The 21,412-nt window shown below is 40.9% G+C and overlaps 2 protein-coding genes across 2 annotated transcripts; one reads left to right on the forward strand and one right to left on the reverse strand.

The window, feature by feature from the left end:
* The first annotated feature begins 489 nt into the window (after positions 1 to 489).
* On the forward strand, positions 490 to 2,098 carry LOC122567174 (protein pxr1-like). The gene is made up of 3 exons (XM_043725466.1): positions 490 to 650; positions 736 to 867; positions 1,041 to 2,098. Exons 1-3 carry the CDS (start codon positions 646 to 648, stop codon positions 1,759 to 1,761), a joined length of 858 nt encoding a protein of 285 aa, XP_043581401.1. The 5' UTR covers positions 490 to 645; the 3' UTR covers positions 1,762 to 2,098.
* Positions 1,910 to 19,914, reverse strand: LOC122567171 (cubilin homolog). The gene is made up of 52 exons (XM_043725457.1): positions 19,760 to 19,914; positions 19,527 to 19,656; positions 19,254 to 19,439; positions 19,112 to 19,153; positions 18,888 to 19,028; positions 18,705 to 18,808; positions 18,466 to 18,613; positions 18,142 to 18,384; positions 17,688 to 18,000; positions 17,304 to 17,623; positions 16,856 to 17,212; positions 16,631 to 16,784; positions 16,362 to 16,543; positions 15,614 to 16,274; positions 15,033 to 15,255; positions 14,641 to 14,958; positions 14,390 to 14,550; positions 13,967 to 14,299; positions 13,234 to 13,727; positions 12,762 to 13,154; positions 12,411 to 12,684; positions 11,844 to 12,077; positions 10,780 to 11,285; positions 10,160 to 10,373; positions 9,736 to 10,101; positions 9,465 to 9,658; positions 9,235 to 9,386; positions 8,957 to 9,145; positions 8,684 to 8,865; positions 8,348 to 8,560; positions 8,119 to 8,265; positions 7,983 to 8,058; positions 7,808 to 7,916; positions 7,581 to 7,740; positions 7,272 to 7,499; positions 6,954 to 7,027; positions 6,648 to 6,877; positions 6,176 to 6,376; positions 5,958 to 6,093; positions 5,371 to 5,707; positions 5,106 to 5,291; positions 4,849 to 5,005; positions 4,595 to 4,772; positions 4,247 to 4,489; positions 4,016 to 4,178; positions 3,730 to 3,944; positions 3,572 to 3,649; positions 3,387 to 3,451; positions 3,069 to 3,309; positions 2,825 to 2,987; positions 2,339 to 2,589; positions 1,910 to 2,243 (listed from the first exon to the last, which is right to left on the reverse strand). Exons 1-52 carry the CDS (start codon positions 19,825 to 19,827, stop codon positions 2,130 to 2,132), a joined length of 11,247 nt encoding a protein of 3,748 aa, XP_043581392.1. The 5' UTR covers positions 19,828 to 19,914; the 3' UTR covers positions 1,910 to 2,129.
* Positions 19,915 to 21,412: the final 1,498 nt, after the last annotated feature.

Raw genomic sequence — 21,412 nt, forward strand, 5'->3', positions numbered from 1 at the left:
AACAAAAGACGTGAATGGTATAAGCCGCGTAATATTGAAAATTACCTGCGACACGAATGCTTATTTGTCGCAATGTAGAGCTTCCTTGAGTGGTCCCTGACGTCAGAGACCGTCAGCATGAAGATTAGATACGAACCGACCTAAATATCTCGTTTCGTGATGGTAGTGAAACGATAGCGGTTAAGCGAAATGTCGGAAACAGGACGAGAAAAATGTTGGAAAACTAGCGAAGATATCAAGGATAGAAGATTCGTGCGTAGGATGTGAATAGTCGGTTTTGCTATTTCAGGCACAGGCTGTTCTAGGTCAAGAACGCACGATACGTTGAAGCGAGGAAGAGTTACATACTCGAACTTCGAACTTTCCGCGTTACGAATTCAGATCGAAATTATTCGTCCACGTATTGCCAATAGATTTTACACTGATATCGAGACCGATACCGTAAGAGCCATTCACAAACTGCGCGATCATCAAGCTGTGAGGCAAGCGTGTTTATCGAGATATGAATGAAGACACGGTATAAGATATAAGAGGGCCGACGAACAGCAGTCAGTATTGCGCTGAATCTTGATTTCGGTCGTACGCGATCTCCAGACTCGATACGTATCGTTAGAGGATCAAGAGTGATTCAATCGCGGAGCAGATATGCGGTGAGGAGAATATTTTAGTTTTCAGGCGGTTTGGCCGCGTTAACGTTAGAAAGCGATCGTTTTAATTCGTGGAACGTTTCTTCAGGATCTGGGTACTATTTACTATTTTGCTGATTGTCACGGTGCTCGTCTCCGATGCGTTGGGGAAGAAGCCTGGAAAGGAAGTGGAGTCGAAAAAAGGCCACGAAAGGAAAAAGAAGGATGTAGCGTATTCGAAGTGAGTTTGAAAAAGCGCAGTATGATGCACCGGATTGTATGCGTCGTGGCGTCAGTTACGCAATAATCGCTTTGCCCTCGGTAGCTTTTATCTGGTCACGGGTGACGGACGTTGCTTCTGCATCATTTTCTCGTGACTAAGTTCTGCTACGATGCTGATTTTCGTTGTTTTAGAGAAGGAAAATGGAAGGATGGAGAGGACAAGAACTTACAGCCGAGGAAAAGGAAGAACAGCGCGTCGGAGGAAAAGAACGCGGAGAGCTACTCTGAAAACGTTGTTGAAAATGAGGAATCAGGAAAAGGGCACAAGTCGAAGAACAAGAAACTGAAAGGGAAGGAGAACGCCGACCCTCGAGCCAATTCGAAATATGAGTCTAAGAAGAAAACTAAATATTCTGGTGAGTCTCAAGAAGTGCGCCAGAAAGATTCCAAGAGGTTGAAAGATAAGAAATTGAAAGATAAAAAAGTGGAAGAACAAAACAACTTGGAAAATGAAAAGAAGTCAAAGCAGAAAGTGGAAAGTGAAAATCTGGACAAATCCGAGAAGGTGACGAAGGAAGGTAAGAAGAAGAAGGTCCAGAAGAAAGAAAAACAAACGAAGGTGGAGGAAGTTGAGGAAACACCGTTGGAAGTGGAAGAAGAGGAGACTAAAGCGAAATCGGTGTCGAAAAAAGACAAGAAGAAAGCTGAGAAGAACAAACGCGAGAAGAACAGGAAGAAACGAGAGATACAAAATGACGAAGAGCTAGATACGGAAACTCTGCCAGTTGTGGAAGAAGATCCGAAGATAGAGGAAGCGAACGGAAAGACGAAAAGCTGTTCGGTGACGGAACTTGAAGAAGCGGAGGACAATGATACGAACGAGAATTGCGTGGATGAATGGAACGAAGCGTGAAAATATCATATTATATTATTCATGATTTATCGATAGGATATTGAGAAGATCGTTGAATTAATTTCGCACGAGTCAACAATGCTCGGCGGTATTGGTTCTAGCCAATACGATATCATAATGAATTATCGACCAATAATAATACGAAACGTTGTACGAAATCTGATTTATTTCATCTCTACCCACATCGCACAAACATTACGTTATTTACAGATAATAGTTGTCGGACAATCGCCTTAATTCGTTTACCTTTTCAAAGCACTCTACCATAAATATACTGCATTGTTAACATGCGAAATATACATACACTTTGATAGAATAAATATATTTATAAATCGTTCTCTGATGTTTGCACTCAGACGTCTCTGCTCTTAATCCTCTCGGCCATCGAAATTCGCTCTCCAACCGGTTCCAATATTGTTCACCGATGAAATAAATTTCACGATCACCCGATTGCTGCTGGCCACGAACGATGCCGGATCATCCTGCAAAGACAAATAAGAATTCGATAAAAAGATCATTATCACCATGCTCTTCAAATAGACTCAGCAATTGGTCTTATATTCTGATATCGAATTACCCCTCCACAGTAAGTAGTGGAAAGAACTTCCTCTCCAGTCGATGTGACATCGTAGATTTTCACAACGTTGTAATCGTAAGAGCAGCTCTTCTTCGTGCCGAGGTCGAATACTGGGAAAGTCAAGGCGGCTTTCAGGCCATTTGGTACGGTAATGTCCCAGACACACACCGTGTTATTGCGATATTCGTTGGGGTACATAGGTGACGTAAACGATCCGGCGTAATTAAATATACGACCACCGCAGCCACGACCTGTATGTGATTAATTATTGCATACAACAAATAATTATTTTACGGCGCGTGGTTTCCTCACAGAATTATACACCATTTCCCACTGTTTTCGCTTGTTTCGTTCCTACTTGCCCTTCCCACGCATGTTGCTTCCCACCTCCTACAATATCTTTATCTATTTCCTAACACGCTCACGCGCAATTCTCAAACAACGGACTGATTTTCAGTATTAATATCGAACACACTCTGTTCTCACCTGCGTCCGTAGTGGTATATGTGATGTCGTAGAACTCATAGCTGGATGACCATTCGGACCAAGAATGTAAACTCAACTTGTTTCCGGTACTGAAAATAGGACTAGGCACATCCATAGAGCACAACGACGCTACCAATTTATTAGTCCAATCACCATCGAACACCTAAGTGAACACAACATGACCAAGTAGAAACAGAATCTTTGTCGGAGGATGCATAAATAGAAACGCGATTAGAACACTTGCTTGTAAGGAGCTCTTGGTGCACTCGTCCGGGTCGTAGAGCGAGAATTGGTTAAAATATAAAGAGATTGTGCGGTTTTCAGGCGCTGTTATCGTGATCCAACAATCAGTGATACCTTCGTGCACGATTCGACCTTGTTCTGCAGTGAAATTCCGATCGCACGTCGACCTGCTATATTCGAGTTTAAAACCTTTGTGACCAGTGCTAGAACCTTTGAAGGTCACGTGCAGTTCGGTGCTGTAACTGTATCGGCAAGGAAATTTAACTTTTTACGTTCAATTTTTGTACCTTTGGATTCTGTTTGAGAACTCGTTACCTACCTATAGAAATCATGAGGCAAATTGTTGCCACAGTATTTGTACGAAGTGGATGGTGCAAAATCGCCCTATAATTTATTAAACCATAAGAATTTGACGATGTTAAATAATAATTTGGAAACAACAGTATACAAATATACATATAAAATTTTAAAATGTTATAGGTATTAAAAGATAAGTTTCATTACCGAATCATACATTTCTGTCAGCATGTTTCCATTCCAAATGAAGTCCTCGCCGTAGCCCTCCTCGATGTACTTTCGATTCTGTATGAACATCGTTTCATGATGATACGATAACGATATTTCTGAACTGGATAAGTCACTGGATAAGTTAAGCAACTTACCCTGCCGTCTATGATTTCGACGTAGTCATCTTCGCACTGGTGGGAGTCAGCCAGATCGAAGTCTAAAAATTGTATCCTTAGTCTTTCGGTGTACATGTCTTCGGAACTTATTGTCCAATGACACCTTGTGTTTGGTTCGTAATTATTCGGATAATTCGGCGAAGTCAGTGTAAGTCTCGAGTTGTTTGCTATTGGGGCGGCATAGGCACATAACGCTGGAAAAATCGAACAACCGTTAAGCATCGAGTATTTTCTCATTAATTAGAAGATATTTAATTGATTTCACCATCTAATGTGTCGAACGTGCCATCGACGCCAGCTCCTTCCAGCGTACCATCGCTGACGAATCGTATCCAAAGAGTGTTGGAACCGGACAATATAGGAAGCGGAGGTTGGTTGCCACAGAATTTTCCCAAAAGCTGGCTAAAAGGTCCGGCGCCATCGCGAACCTAAACGACGTAACAAGATGTTAAAGACACAACGATACAAAAGTTAGTAGGAGATGGGAAAATTTTACCTCAAGGAAATCGCCAGTGCATTCATTGTCGATAGTGGCATTTTTATTGATAGTTTTATTCTTGATATCCATGCTGTTGATGGTGAATTTGATAACTTTTCCCACTGATGTTATCACGTTCCAGTGACAGTCTTCCAGGCTATCGTACATCGAATCTTTCTGAGTCTTGAACGTCTGACTATGAGGAGTAAGCAAATGAATGACTCCGCCGCAACCTGCTGCGACACTTTTCACGAAAAGTACCTGAGATAACGAAACGATTTGAAAATTAAGCGATTTTAGAAGAAAATGGCTTGTAATACGATTAAAAATACTGGAAACTCTAATTATAAACTACGTAGAAGTTACCTTTGCGGTGAAACCAGTATACTGGCGGCTGTAATCCGCGTGGAACAAAACCCGCATGGAACTTGAGTTAGACTTTATGACTGGCAAATGTTCCGACAGATCTCCGCACAGTTTAGCTAGTCTGTTCTGCTCGTTTTCCTCCAGGCCTTCGTAGATTGTCACGGCATCGTATAAACAGCTGCAAGATTTATAGTGTTATCGTAAAATACCACTGTCACTATAATTCCTTCAAACTTGAATATCGGATAAGGTACCTGTAGCTGGACTCGAGTTCGAAACTTTCGAAACGGAGAACGACACTCTTGTCTGAAGGTGCTTGGATTTTCCAGACACAGTCCGTCCCTCCGAGGTATGTGCCATCGCGTGTTAAGAGCTTAATGTCTCCAGGCTCTGTTATCGTTCCGCCACAGTCTTTCGAGATAGAAAGAAAAAAAGACATCGTTGAAAGACAAATTCTATTGAAAGTTTCGAATTTTTATTGTTTATGATGTGTATGATATGCCACGAGTACCATTGAGATGATATTCGAATAGAAAACCGCTTCGTTGAATGAATCTATCGGTTCTAAAGATGATCTCTGCTTTGTTTGTCGCCTTTATTAAGGGTGGCTTATTCTCTCCGCAATAAACATTCTCCTCCATTACATACGTGTCTTCGTATGAAATCGTCACATTGTCGAAGATACAGTCCTTGCGACCTGTGATTAACGGAAACATCAAATGACGAATTTCAGTCGTATCTGTCACGTTCTCTTAGTAGCATTTATTCCTGCTTACTGTGTTCGATCTGGAATTCCTTGAAACTGATTATTATGCTTTCTTCTGACGCCACGATAGTATAATTACAGAAGAAATTTGGCGGATAGAAATTCGGATACGATGGCGATGTGATAATCTTCCGCTGAGAGGTGGCTTCGAAAACTCCACCGCAGTTCTCCTGCCAAACGGCGCGGAATCCGTCACCCTGGATCGCCTCGTTCGAATGGAAGATAACTTTCATACGATTGCTGGTCGAATTGAATGTCAACGGCGTGTTTCTACCGCAGACTTTTCCAAGATCCTTCCACATTCCAATGGAAGATTTATTCTTTGTGTCTGTCACCCAGTCGAACATCTACGTCAGACAAAATATTCGAAAGATAAAATCTTCGACTATCTCGAGTTTGCAACACGTCATATCCCTACTGGTTCCGTGTCTATCAACTGTTTCATTTCTTGCCACGCTGGACAACGATAATAATAAGACCAAACATAGCACACTGTCGTTACTTTTCATGCTAACATGGTGCGTCGACGAAGTTCGTCGTCCGAGTGCAACGGAAACCTATTGTACAATTTCATTACCATGCAAATTTCTCACGCACCTGTACGTAATCCTTCTCGCAGTTAGGGCTGCTCTCCAAATTGAAACGATCAACGAATACCAGGCCGACGTGATAGCCGTTGTCCGCCATTATTTCCCAGATGCACTCCGCGTTGTTGGGATATTTCGCCGGGAACCTGTAGACACACGAAGAATATGAATGAATCGCTCAATCAGGTATTTCTCCGATTCATTTTGCGTTATCGTGCTTTCATTTACTTAGGGGATGATATTTCGCGACTATTGTCATGAAGTGTGCCTCCACATCCGTCGTTCTCTGGTTCCAGGACGAACTCGAAGTCACTGGGATCCTCTACTGCTGTATATTCGATCCACAGCTGATTAGATATGCTGGTGATGTTATTAGGTTGCACGTTACCGCAGAATTTGCCGATCTCTGGCGAGAGTGGACCGCCGTTCCTAAGGAACAAGCACATTGAAGAATTTGGAAAACGTATAATCTTGAAACTAAAAGTATCGGAATGGTTTGGAATAACTCCGTTTCTATTTAACGTACACTTACTATGATGCATTTTGGAGGATTTTCAGAGACATTTGTTTGTAAAATATAGGTACGTGGACAAAGCTTTGTTTCTCGTACTAATATCTTTGATTCAAATTTCACGCTTCAACCGTCGCTAGTTCTAGAGATTTACACAGATTTACAATAAGTTATTTGTTTCCAAAGTACCTGATACTGATGTAATTCTTGTCACAGCCACCCAAGTGTAGTCTGTTGAAGTGGAGCTTGATCATTTCTCCATTGTCTGGATAATTCACGTGCCACACGCAACTAATAGGATAGGATATATTTTTAGGCGCCTGTATCACGTGCGTCAATCCGTTAAGAATGCCACCGCAAGGTTGCCATTCGTACTCGAGGGTGAAGCGCATCGGTGCCCCAAAAGTACCGTTCAATATCTACAAATTTCAAACAGACATACGCTATGTGCAAAATGTATGTAACACCATCGTGTTTCCCTCGTTTGAGACTTACGGTCAACTCGTTCATCAGTTTGGGACTTCTCAAGTACACCGGTTCCGAGAAGTTGCCGCAAATCATACCGATACCTTGGAAAACAAAAATATGTTCCACCATTCGTCGAATTTTAATGTATGTGATATAATGTATATATAAGTTTCTACTTTCGTTCTAATCGAGCAAACTTTTGACGTTTGAAATTTTTCTACAAACTTTTGGAATAAACCTTTTAAATTAAAAAAAAATTAACAGCAATTCTTTCATATTTTCCACGATTTAAAAAAGTCGTCTAGCGATAGAAAGACACGATTCGATTGACAATGACAATCTTACCACTGAGGGAGATGACCCCGTCCCGGAAACAATAGTTGGTTAAGGGGTATCCATTTTCGGCAACCAGGCCAATCACCTTTATCGACAATGTCACTCCAAGATGATTGCTGTTTATTAGACTGTTCGGTGCTACTATGTTCCAGAGACAGAAATAGGACGACTCGTTGAAGGGTCGATATTTTGGTGCTGACAGATTACCTTTGATTTCTTGTATCACTCCACCGCAGGCTGAAAGTTTACATAACAATATTGTTCATCGGACGATTGTACTTTTGATCTATCAAAGAAATATTTCTTTCGCGAACGTACGAGGATTCGGTTCGGCACGATAGCGCAATTTGAAACCACGATAGCCTGGTGACGAATAATAACCGATCATCATGGTATTACTAGAGCTTATTATTATTCGATCTGTTGAATTCGATCGTATTGTCTTGATCCTGGATTTGAAGCGGAAATCGTTGTAAAACTGAAATTTGATCAGTTAACGGTTGAAATAGTAAAATGATGAAGATTGTAGGGTCGTTGATAATTACCGTTACTGTGTAACCCAGTCGTAACTGAGTTCCGGGCATGATATCCAAGTCCTGTAATTCAGCAACTACGTAATATCCTACCGGTAATTTAATTCTCCAGTCACAGTATCTGCAAAAGAACAGAAGTAGATAAAGTACAGAAGCTTTAATTTAACATAAATTTTCAATTGCGTACTTTGAATTCGTTGCGATATTGGGATAACCGTTCGGCTTGATCGTGCCCGTCATATCAGTGATTTCACCTCCACAGACTGCAATAAACATTATTTATTGTCGTTTCATTTCCATTTCGATTCTCATTTGGTACTCACTTTCTTGACTAGCGGTAAAATTAAGATTGAAACCCCGGTAGGATACATATTCGATATCATCGCTTATGAACGTCACTATCGCTTCGTTGGATGCCGTTTCGATGGCTTCCGGTTTCACGAAACCGCAATACTTGCCAATTTCGATACCTGATAAAAAGTAGAAAAAGGGAAAGATCATAGAAAGCGTTCATCCGCGTTGAGTCCAGCTTGTAAGTCTCTTTCTACTTACTCGTGTTATTCACCAGCATCACTTCCTGGATCTGCACGTAATCCTTGCAAGAATGGCGGTTAGGTAAGTTTATATCTAAGAACGTGAATTTCAATGTGTGATCCGCTGGAGCGATTATTCGCCAAGTGCAATTATGATTTTTGGCGTAACCCAACGGATAATTCGGTGATGAGATGAAGCCACTGAGACCTCTGATGATCCCACCGCATAAATCTGCAAGAAAAGCAGCGGACTTTAGAAAATTATATCAAAGGTGTGAATTTATATGTATAACTTTGATTCACGAATGCAAAATATTTAGAAGGAAGTAAATTGCGATATCACGTATCATCCAACCTTTGATAGAGAGCACAGCTTTGAAACCATTCTTGGGCTCGGGGACGTCCGTGTAAAAGCGAACGTACATCATATTTTCGGTACTGACCATGCTGCTGGGAGCTGTGTCTTTACAGTATCTTCCTAACAGTCTGGAGTTGCTCGTTCCACCATCCCTGATTTCAACGTACTCCTTCTCACAGCTGAAATCCGTTTCCTCTCTTACTGTTCACGGAACTTGAACGATTTAATATAGCAAGTTAGCTGCTCACTGTTGGTACATCCAAGACTCACTTTAGGGAGGAACTCAAATCGAATCTTTCGATGAAATGGATGAATATCCTTTCTCTGCCAGGCGCTATTGCTGTCCACGTGCACTCGGAATATGTTGGAGGGATGTTCGGGTAATTCGGGGTGGCGATTTCCCACTCCTTCTGCTTGCTCGTCAGGTAGAATTCACCTCCGCAGTTCATGCTCACTTCGCTGAATAATTCATCAAATTTCTTCAGAAAATTTGACTTGACAGGTGTGGAACGTATTAATGGGTAAAAAAAAAAAATAGCCGTGATCACCTGTAGGTTAATTTAAAGTGAATATTGGGCTGAATACCGTGCACCTTCACGTATAGGCGATTTCCGGTGGTTTGGAGGGGGATTGGTATCACGAAACCGCAGTATTTTCCAGCTCCAAGTAAAGGTGACGCAATCTCTCCACCATTTTTCAACTATAAAAACAGTTAGTCACGTATTTCAAGGAATTAAAAGATTATCATTGACACATTTAATATTGAATGCAAATTTACCATAAGAAAATTATTACTGCACGTGGAACTGGGATTTTTTATCGACATCTCAACGATGTTCACTTCTATCGTTCGCCCAGGCCTCACTGTGACCACCCACTCGCACGAAACATCCCAACTATGCGACTGCAACCTCGATGTAACATTATTGAACTCGATCACTCCGTTTGGCCCAGATAGCTTACCACCGCAAGCTGAGTTACATCGACAATGAACACCCTATATCGTGAATAATGTCCTCGAATGCAAGAGTACTTGAATATATTTTTACCTTGGTAGACGTATGCGCTGAAACCTGTTTCGTTCAAGTAGTTATCTGATTCGAACTTCACCGTCATCACGTTATCCGCCTCTATCGTCATCGACGTAGAGTTCGATAGGCATAATTTGTGCAATAGATTCGCGTTACTCTCGTCTGTCAGGGCATTGCCGTTGTAAACCGTGACAAAATCTGCCACGCAATTGTTGGTTTCTTCCAGATCCATGTATAATATTCTAAAGACCAAGTGAGTTCCAGGTGGAGAAGTGAAAATCCATACGCAACGAAGATTATCGGCATAGCCGTGAGGCCAGCCGGGCGACGTGATATCGTATCTACTGCTGTTATGTAGAGACACTTCCATACTGCACTCTGACACTGTGGCAAGATACAATGTTACGTTTTAATCAACGACATTAACGATGTTCGAACTTACGTTTAACAGCTTCATTTTCCGTACTGCCATCATCGGTGCTTCTTGGTACTTGAAGCCAATTGAGGGAGAACCAGCCACCATGTCGAAATACAAGGCTGACATCGATCGAAAATTCTATATTGACTACATTACCAGTGGACGTGACGGACTGAGCTTGATCAAAATTGTGAATTTCCAACAAAACTGGCGCATTGTCATCGTAACCATCGTACACCTGTTCAAAACACGTAGTCGTTGTTATGGATTCAACGTCTCTAGTAATCTCCGCGTTTAAAATTATACGTGTTAGTTATGACGTGTTTTTCAAATTGTTGAGACCAGGGGTTGTCGTGCCATAGCTAGTGACTTGAAATCCTGTAGCTATCGCATATCAAGAGTTTGATCGCTTAGAATGAAAGTGTAGTAGGAATGGCAAGCGACCAACGGTTGCATTCCCTTAAAAAGGAGAAACATTGTTCTTAGAAGAACTAGCAACGGATTGGGGATGACAAGAATGATTCCTGATAAAAGGACTGTGAGGAACAGTACTTTTGCAATCGTATAGGTGTTTGAATGATGCCGAGCAACACTTTTCCGTCTGCTATCAAATATTTGACATATATATATGTTCTTATATATACCTTGAGAGAGTTGTCGCCAGTATCGAAATTGTTAATATATATATCCGTGATATCGATTCGAATCATCGACCCAAACTCGACCGTGATTCTCCACATGGTGTAGGTCTGTTTATAAGGAATCGGATAAAGCGGAGAAGTGATTGTTCCTACTGGTCCACTTAGTTCGTCTCCACCTATCACTTGGAAATGAGCTCTGAATCCCTTGCCTGCACCCTCGTCGTCGCTCTTGAACTTGATCCATAATTTTTTCGACGTTTGAACTGGTTCTGCGTTGGTTCCGCAGAAAGTATTGATCAGCTTCCCGATCCCACTGTCCTCGCGTATCTCCAAATAATCCATGTTACAGTCGTCGCTTTGCTGCAGATCGAAGTCGATGAAATTCAGGCGAAGTCTATTTCCGGGCGAGTTGTCCAGGATCCAAATGCACTCGGCGTTTAAGGGGTAACTGTCGGGGTAGTTCGGCGAGGCGATCTCTCCTTTATACGTCTTGTACGTTCCGCCGCATGCTGCAGTTCGATCAATAAGATTTAACGTTCGATAGAGTTAGATAAAGGAAACTCAAATCTATTGATTTGACGAAATTGATCGATCTGTTTAGCATCGGAGCTCGCGAAAGTATTCGAGCATTCGTGGACACATTTAAAGAATATATTATATGCGTCGTATAAAAAATATTTTGATATTTCATAAGCATTTATATTGGAAAAGCTTGAAACAAATCTGAAAATGAAATTTAAACGACCGATTATATATTATATTAAGTCGCAAAATTCAGTGAAACTATCTGTAACACTTATCTTAAATAGTAAATATATATTAAAAAGTAAATATTTTGTAACTTTCATACGCATTTCCAGATTGGTTTCAAATGTTACATTGGTATCAAATGTATAATCGTGTCTCGTCACAGTGCATACAAAATCGCATAAAAATTCGCAGATTAGTTACTACGAATGCAGTATACATTAAATGTTCAATGTGTCGCGTAATAAATCGTTTTCAGTATCGAAAAGTTTGCCAAGAAGATATCAGAAACGATAAAAAAAAGCGGTCGCATCATTTACCTGAATCTAATACGGAATAGGTGAAGGAAAAGCGTGCTAACAATTCGTAGCTTGAGGTCACATGCACGGTAAGTGCATTACCGTTACTGGTTATCGGCAAGGGTACAGTGTCAGTACCAGCATCCCAATGGCCTCGAGATGGCCCATCCAAACCTTCGCCATCGAATACCTCTAGATGAGTCCAGTCTACCACGTCTAGATCCAAATACGTGAATGTCACAGTGACATGATCGGCTGTTTTAAAAAATTGAAGAAAGAATTAATAATTGGAATACTTATTACGTGAAAGTCACAGGGGAACAAATCTGATAATTCATTTTCTTTATTTCAATGTCACTTTATAATTGCTAAAGTAGCCTTTTAATACTTTGTAACAGAAAATGGAAAGAATCAGTAGAACCAAAAATAGCTGATAGACTGACAAAATTTCGTAAAAACTTATCGAGAATCGATATTTTAATATCTTGCACGTTTCAAAATAGATTAGTTAAAAATCTAAACAGATTATCTAAGAAAAAAGGAAGACTGTTTATGATGGGACGACTATTTAATATGACGGAACTTTACCTAGATCCTCGGCAACCAATATCCATGTACAGCTTCCATCGGAAAGAGCGTCGGTGGTGTAAGTTGCGTATGGAACGACGTACCCTTGATCACGTACAATGATGCGAGCGCCACAGTCCTTACGATACCGTGCTTGGAATCCTTTCGCTCCTAATATTCTGTCTGTTCTCATAACAACTAACATCTCATTGCTGGTTGATTCGTAAGAGGGTGGCAGTTCGTTTCCGCAGTGGGTGCCTAACAACGGCGAGTCCGTTGTCGGCCCATCGTATATCTGTTACAAAAGTCACAATTTTCTACATCCTGTTCCATTTGCTTCTTCCAACTCCAAACAAATATTTAATGTATAACCTGAACATAATCGTCGGTGCAATTCCTACTGTCCTCGATATCGAAGTCCAAGAAGGTGATATTAACGATGTAATTTTGATCGACTTGTATCAACCACTTGCAATTCTGACTATGCGGATAGTTTTTCGGGTAATTTTTGGAGAATATGATTCCTGTATCGGTGGTAAATCTGCCACCACAGGTGATGGGAACGCTTTTGTAACTGGCGTTAAATCCACGGGTCGCATACGTAACGTCGGAATGGAACTTGACGAACATCTGGTTCCCGAAGCTGGTGTACACCACAGGTTTAGGCGAGTAGCAGATTTCGACTAATTTCGGTGCGCTCTCATCCTTGCCGCTGAAAATTTGAACCTTGTCGAAGTAGCAGTCCATCTGCTTCTCGGTGTTTATCTAAAAGTACAAGATTAAATACGCGGGAGATTTTTATTCGCCGTTGGCTGTCGGAGAACGTTCATCTCAAGATACCAACATCGTGGAGAGTCAGTTCGATGCTGTGCGAGAAATCGACCTCGATCAACCATTCGCAGTCGACGTTCGAGGGATAAGCGGACGGATATCCGGGTGACGTGAACGAGTCGAAGGGCCTTGTCAGATGTCCACCGCAACCATCGACAACCCATTCCAGTCGGAATCCGTTGGAATTGAGGAAACTGTCGGTGACGAATTTCAGGTGTACTTGGTGGTCCGACGAATGAATTTTGGGTGGAAGGACGTTGGAATCACAGAATTTCCCGAGCGGGGTATGAGGACCATCTTCGTAACCTTCGTACACCTCCAGGTAGTCATAGTCGCACGAGTTGGTATAGCTCGTCCCTTCGAGGTCAAAATGAGAGAAGGTGATGTTGATCTTGTTACCTATAGGGGCGTCAATCGTCCAGCTGCAGTTCGCATTCTTCTCGTACGTGTACGGGAAATTGGGAGATTCTATCACGCCGTAGAAGCCGTGTAATGTGTTTTGGCACACTGTAAAAGGAATGCGTTTTGTTATAAATAGATACATTCAATAATTACATAATGAATAATTAAGGTCTATTAGTTTATCACTAAACCTATACAAGTAAAAAATTGGCAACGCGTAGGAAGAAATAATTTGATACACAATACACGTATATCGGCAGGTGTCGAGCACCGATGCAGATGGATCAATGCCGGATTCGTTTAAGGGGCAAATTTTAACGCAATCGCCGAGGAAAGCGACTCACCTGTTTCATATTTCAGATGAAAACCGCGACCAGAATTCGTAAAGTCGGAGCGGAACTCTATGTTTAGCATGTTACTCTTCGACGTAATGATTTTTGGATAAGGATATTGGCAGTATCTCTGGCCGTTTCGACGATTGCTCCCCTCGTATATCTCGATATGGTCGTATCTACACTTCGTGTGCTCCTCCAATTGCAGATCGACTATTAGCAACCGTATCAAACTGCCTGCCGCCACCGCGATCGTCCATTTACATTCCGCCCGGTGCATGTACGGTTCCGGATAATTCGGAGATATGATGTCGCCGGTGACGCCGTTCATAGTTCCACCACAGCCTGAAACATCGAAGAAAACGATCTTCGATCTCAGAAATATTCTTTAGTCGGTCGTTAAAATTTGTATCTTTCGAAGAATTCATCTTGTACCTATGGTCGTGCTGTCCCATTCTATACGGAATCCGCTGAACGATATCGTTTGGTCAGATACGAATTTCAGATACAATTGACTGGTCTGACTAATTATTTCCGCGGGGACATCGGTTTTACAAAATTTCCCGATCAACGGAGAAGTTGCATAGCCACCGTTCCTAATAAGAAGTTAAAAAAATCATTTATTATATTAATTTCTTTTCAGGACATTTGAGTATATATTAGAACATTCAAAGTTTAAAATCTACCTGATTTCTAGATAATCGAAATCGCAATTTGGATGATTTTCCAAATGGAAGTTCGTCACATTGAGAATCACCTTTTGCTTGTTCGGTGCTTCGATCACCCACGTGCATTCCCTTTTGTTTGGATAATTTTTCGGATAATTTGGCGATTGAATAACGCCCGTTAGCTTAACGAAATGACCACCACAACTTTTCCTGGCGTCGAGGAAGAGATACGTGGCAGTAAATCCTTCGCGGGTTATCGTCGAATCGGAACGGAAGATCAAAGTCAATTCGTTGCTTTGCGTCATTATCATCGGCGGTTTGGTATCGCCACAAAAGCTATAAAATTAAACAACAATATTGTTATTGACAATTCCAAATCGTCCGATTGTCATATAAAAATTCACACATACGTTCCTATCTCCTCTTTGTTGGTCATGTAATTTTCGTATGCTTTGACATAGTCGTGTTGACAACGAATTTGTTTTTCCAAATCGAATGTCAACCAGGTGAGTTGCACGATATAACCTAGCGGGGCCTGTATCGTCCATATGCATGTTTCGCCGTTGCGGTAGTGACCGTACTCGGTGTTCGTCTGAATCATTCCGCTGGTTTCTGTGTATAATCCTCCACATCCTTTGGAATAAATCATGTGTTAGGAATTCATCGAATAACTCGCAATCCAGTAGAAATTTAAGAAAGAAGCGATTCGTTTATTTTGGAAAATATCCAATTCGAAATCGTTAAAAGCAAAGAAACACTACCATTTTCATGCATTTTCCAACAATTTGAGGGTGCAAAAATGCGAAAGTATGTAAAATATTCAAAGTACTGACCCAGTTATGGTGTTTAGTTATATAATTTAAATTCATTCGTTGAACGATTTTCATAAAAATATAAATTTGCACAAAGATCTGCAGTTTCGTTATCATCTGCGCAAAATTCCTTTAATTCCTCGGTATTCTTATATTTCCTCCTGCAATATTCTACTTACTGTTTGTAATCGTTGTGTAATTAGCCAGTAAGTGGATTTGACTACGGACCCAAGTCCTGGAATGATGCTTGAGCAACATAACATTTTGCGTGGAATAGAAGTTTAAACCGTCCGAGGATACGACAGCGTTACAAAGGTGAGCGAGACGCGGAGCGTTCTCGTTGGGGCCGTCATACACATCGAGAGAACTTGCCGAACAAGAGGGTGGTCTGTTTTCTGCAAGCGTGTCGTCTTGTAATTTCCAGTTGTATGTATCCTGCCAGTTGTATCTCTCTGGCCAGTTGAGAGTGGAAATTCCCCAGGGATTCCAATGATGAAATCTAATCGGCCTCAGGCTTCTATATGGAATCCTCGTCTGAGTACTAATATTCATCTCGAGTATATTTAGAACGATTCTTTTGTTAGGCGGTTGCTTGATCTCGTAGACGCAGTCAACGGTATCAATCCCGTCTGCAGTCATGGATGATTCGATAATTGCCGAATCGTCGGTGAATAGCTTGCCACATACTGTGTTATAGGAGAGGGTGAAGCTGCCATCTGAGTACATTTTAGATGTGAAGATGATCAGCAACACGTTCGTGCTCGACTTTATCGTTGGCGGAGTCATAGTACCACAGTATCGTTGGAGCAATGGAGATTCGCTGCTATCTCCATCGTAAATCTGGTAAAAAAGAGAATAATGTTAAAATATTTCTATCTTACAAAATTCATTTTAGCGTTCGAAAGTGAAGATTGGGAGAGAAGATACCTCGAGTTTTTGCATTCGACATTCGGTATCTGAGAGCTCCAACTTAGGCCAGGTAATTTCTATCCGTTTACCAACAGTCGTCTGGATTTTCCATTCGCATTCTATATCTTGAATATTTGTGATCGTAGGACTACTAACGGTACCGGTAGGAGTGGTATATACGTCGTTGCAACCAGGAACGCCTGAAATAAAGGCGATTTCGTATGATCACAATTTTGGATGATTTGAAGGAAGTAGAAGTACGAATTTATTCGTGAAATTTCAATTACCTTCGATGGCAGAGTAGTGAATTTGGAAGCCAGCATCTTGTCCAGCACTGTCAGAGTGGAAATAAATTACAGCTTTGGAAGCTGGCACAACAAGAGGCGGCGGATGAGTGTGATTACAATAAAGCCCCAGTCGTTCGTTATGTATAGTGCTGATCTGTGAACAATCGACAGAAATACGAATATATTTATATGAACGTGGAGAGTGACTCGATAAATCACATTTACCTCGAGGAAATCGGCTTCGCAGGATGGATGCTCCTCGAGCATCAATTGCCCGAAATGAATCTGTATTCTCTTTGAGGATTTAACTGTAATCGTCCAGTAACAGTCTCTGTTCGGCGGATACCTTCCCGGTGATCCGGGAGAACTGATCGTGCCGTAATCATTCGTCAAAGTACCTCCGCAAACGGGCTCGATACTATTCCATTCAAACGCGAATCCGTCGTGAGATATGCTGTTATCCGAATGGAACCAAAAGTACAGAGAGTTGTGAGAGGACACGATATTTCCATTCTTGAGGGGGAAAGTGTTGCCGCAAAATCTGCCAATCATCTGACTACCGGCGTTCCTGCCGTCGTGTATCTGAAACGCGTCATCCAATTAACGGCTTGATCGACGATACGAGTAGAATATGACGAAAATAAATGGAAATATAGATGGATCGATGTGATACCTGTAAAAAGTCGTATTTACAGTCGGTCGAATGTTCCAGGTTGAAACGGGTGAACGTGACGTTCAACACAAGCGAACTGTTGGTGACTAGAACCCAGGCACAGCTCAGTCCGTGCTGATAAACGTTTCCACCGATCGGGAACTCGAGATGTCCCAAGGGATTGCGCGACACACCGCCGCAGGTCTGCCGTGGCGTTTCGCATCTATTGCCAGTGTACGTCGACGGACAGTCGCAGGTTTGCACGCCGTTAGAAATCACGCAGACACCGCTATTTTTACAGGGATTCGGTACACATGGATCTCTGACGTCACACGTGCTCCCTGATATAATTCGAAATATTATTAATCGTTGGCTAAATGGCAATTAAGAATAATATATTCTTACCGGTGTATCCAGCATTACAGATGCAAGTGTAGGTGGTACCATGGATGGTGCACTTTCCGTGCACACAAGGATTATTAGCGCAAGGTGAATGAGCAGATATCTCGGTCGATTGACAACCGTTTGGGCCGAGTCCATCGCCCATCATACCGGCTGGACAACGACAGATCACGTAGGCGCTCGTGAGAGCTGGATTCTCGATGCATGTGGCTAACGGATGACAGCCGCCGTTGTTGATGGCGCAGCTACCAACGTAGACACAAGTGACACCGTCGCCGCTGTATCCTCTGGGACACGGACCGCACATTCTTGAACCCTGTTTAACATTCATGTATATTCTAGCTCGTTCAAAAATTTCTTCAATTTATCCCGCTGTACATTGATGTATACGATATCTCACTATGTACTTTATTTGACAAATACTATTACTGGTACTGGCATGAATTTTCTAAATTACCATGGTATTGATGCATTGAACTCTGGGAGCTGTGCTGCAACCTCCGTTGTCGATCATACATTCGTCGATATCCGCACAATAATAACCATTCCCTGAGTATCCTTGAGGACAAGAATCACAGAAGAAGGTTCCGGGAGCATTTCGACAAGCAACCCAAGGATTCACAGAACACGGTCTATGGTTTTCGGAGCATTCGTCCACGTCTTTGATACAAGCTGGATTAGTACCTTCGGATTGCCAACCCTGAAAGAATACAAAATTTCGATTGCATGCAGGAAACGATGAAATTATGATAGATGAAATTAGGTGTTTCGTGGTATGTACTTGGTCGCAAATACAGGTGTAACCAAGTGGAGAACCTTCTTTGCTAACGCAGACACCGTGACCACATAGTTCGTTGGAGTTTTCCGGTTTGCAAATGGAAGACTTCTTCGTACAGTGGAGACCGTACCATCCTGCTGTACAATCGCAACTGAAAAATAAGTAAAATAAAGTTAGTAAACGTAGAATATCGTAAAACACTGGTGTAACAGTTTCTCGTGAGAAACAAACTGTTTAAGGACCTGTATGATCCTGGAAGATTATGGCAGGTGGCTCCATTTTGGCATCCAAGATCTGTTCCTAATAGTCGAACGCATTCATTTACATCGACGACGCAATTTGGACCCTATGACGCGCACGCAAATAAATATTTATATAGAAAACTTAGAAAAAATAGTTAACTTCGTTAATATTTTACTATTTACCTCCCAATTTGATGGACAATGACACTGGTATCCTTCGTAAAGATCCTGACACGTACCGCCATTCAGACAGGGATTGCTACTACATTCGTTTATCTTCAGCTTCAATTCTATCGATTTTACTTTTTCTTCTATTCGCTTTACCTGGACATATTTCAACAGTTATTTAAATATTCTCTGCTAAATATACGCCATGCAAAATATTTAGTCGGAACTTTTGTACATACTCGAGCCATCATATGAATTCTTAAATTCATTCCAGGTGTAGACTGCAAGTGATCAATTGAACGAAGTGTTAATTATTAAACATCGGTTAAGTTCAACAAAATGATTCCTCGTAAAAAAAATCTTATTTCAAGAGATACTTACTCGATTTGCTGATTGAGCCCCGGGCTGCAACGTGCTATTTCCTTCTCCAAATCCTCTCATCATGGCTATTCTTTTCTCCAAACCCTCGGGACCCTCCACAACCTGTATCAGTCGTTGTAAATTCGTTTCCACTTCGTTCAGGTATCCCATTGTCCATCTTTCGATTGAACGTGTCGCGCCTACCGCCTAAAAAGAAACGATACGAATTACGTCATTAACGAGAAAATCATCCGTACCACTGTTCAGTTCTTGAGGAAAATAGTGTCTCCATACAGCGTTCGCGACTTCAAGCAAATTAATTTCGTTCACGTTTAAGTGGCCATGTCCCAAGATCTTCAGGGTGATGTTCTTGTCCTTCGCAGAGGAAATGAACAGATTTCCGTCCCGAGACTCCAACACAGGCCTGGAATGCGTTAAAAATTACGTTTTATGCAATGTGGTACGAGCAGAAAGTTTTTTTTCTTTCGGATGAAGATCGGATCTGGCGGAAATTGTGTTCTCCAGACCTTTCGTCCATCCATGCCGCGCAGAATCCCAACCAAGTTAACAGCAACCATTGCGATCTCGTAGCCATGTCGCTACGATGGTTTGAAGCGTACGCGATCGAATTTTTATTGTAGCATCTCTTGCCGGATGCTACACGTGATCTTTCTCGTTTTGAAGTTCGTCGAAGACTGCATCGAATGGTTAGAAACGATGCATATCGTCGGTCGAAAGTGGGCGTATTTCAGTACACTTATCGAAATCCACCCAGTATCGGTTACATGTTCATTGTTCGATTCGTTTCTTTTTTTTTTTTTTTTTATAATATACTTCGTCTTAGCAAAAATGTTCGTTTAAAACCGCAGGTTTAAGAATTTTATTTGCCTAATTTAAATTTGATAAGTTCCTTCTAACTGTCGCTAGGACACTCACTTTTCGGTTTCTTTCGTTTAAAATTTTCTTCATCTCGCAACGTATTTAAACGTATATGTTTAATACGTTTTTAACCGAACAGAGGATTTTTAAATATTTCTTCAACGTATCGAAACATAAATAAATAAATAAATTTAAAGCTTAGTTTATCAGCGAAGCACTATTTCGACGAACTGATTTCATTTGAAAAATGCCTTGTTAGAGGATGTAAAATAATTAATGAAATATTATTTATACAATTATTTAATAAAAATATACAGCATTAATAAACATCGTGAGAGGATTGCTGTATAGGTGCACGAACTTGTATAATATTGAAAATTAATAATGATATTTAGTTTCATCAACAACTTTGTGCCAATTAAAAGTTTAGTAACACGTTTACCGGAATATGGAAATCAAACATCGAACATGCAACATAATTTTCGATCACGTGTCAATCTTCTAGTTTAATTTTCCATTTCTTTGACATACATGAAAAGAGAAGGAAGCTGTGGGCACAGTGATTTCGATGATCGGTGAGTAGGCTGCTTTTGGCTTCCATCAATGTGCTTAAAATTTGGATTAGATTTTAATTTGGATCTGTAAAAATACGTTTCCGCAATTTAAACAAGACGATCCGAAAATATACAAAAGTAAGCTTTGATAACGCAGTTGCTCAAGGACCGTATTGCGCATTTCCTCGCATTTACATGATTCACCATGAAATCAAAATAACCAAAGCACGTATAGAAAAGTTTTCAGAATAAACGAAGGAATTATAGTTGAAGGTCTAGAAAAGGCCTTTATGCGAACTTGCTTTTCCCGAGATATAACCGTTAAATTATTCCTTCATTATGCGATACGATTCGAGTATATACTCGCCTACGAAAATATTCCAGCATTTACTATAGAACACTTTCATATACATATTGTATGTGATATATATGTAAAACATTAATACATGCAACGAGAAATAACCGTCATGATTATAATGATAAAATTTAAAACTAATCCGGAAATATATATGGAAATTACAAAATATTTATTACAAACATATATATTTATAAAAAATTAGTATACGGCGCGATTACTCATAAGTGTTAAATATGTTTCCACTGAATATTAAGACTTATTGATATAATAGATAATTTACTGCTTAAACACTTCTGTGATCTCGAAATATCTTAATAATGAATATCTTAATTTTTACGTATATGTTCAGATTAGTTTCACACTTCATTAATATAATCATGTAGCAGTGC

Source organism: Bombus pyrosoma, linkage group LG4, assembly GCF_014825855.1.
Source record: "Bombus pyrosoma isolate SC7728 linkage group LG4, ASM1482585v1, whole genome shotgun sequence".
Classification (NCBI taxonomy): domain Eukaryota; kingdom Metazoa; phylum Arthropoda; class Insecta; order Hymenoptera; family Apidae; genus Bombus; species Bombus pyrosoma.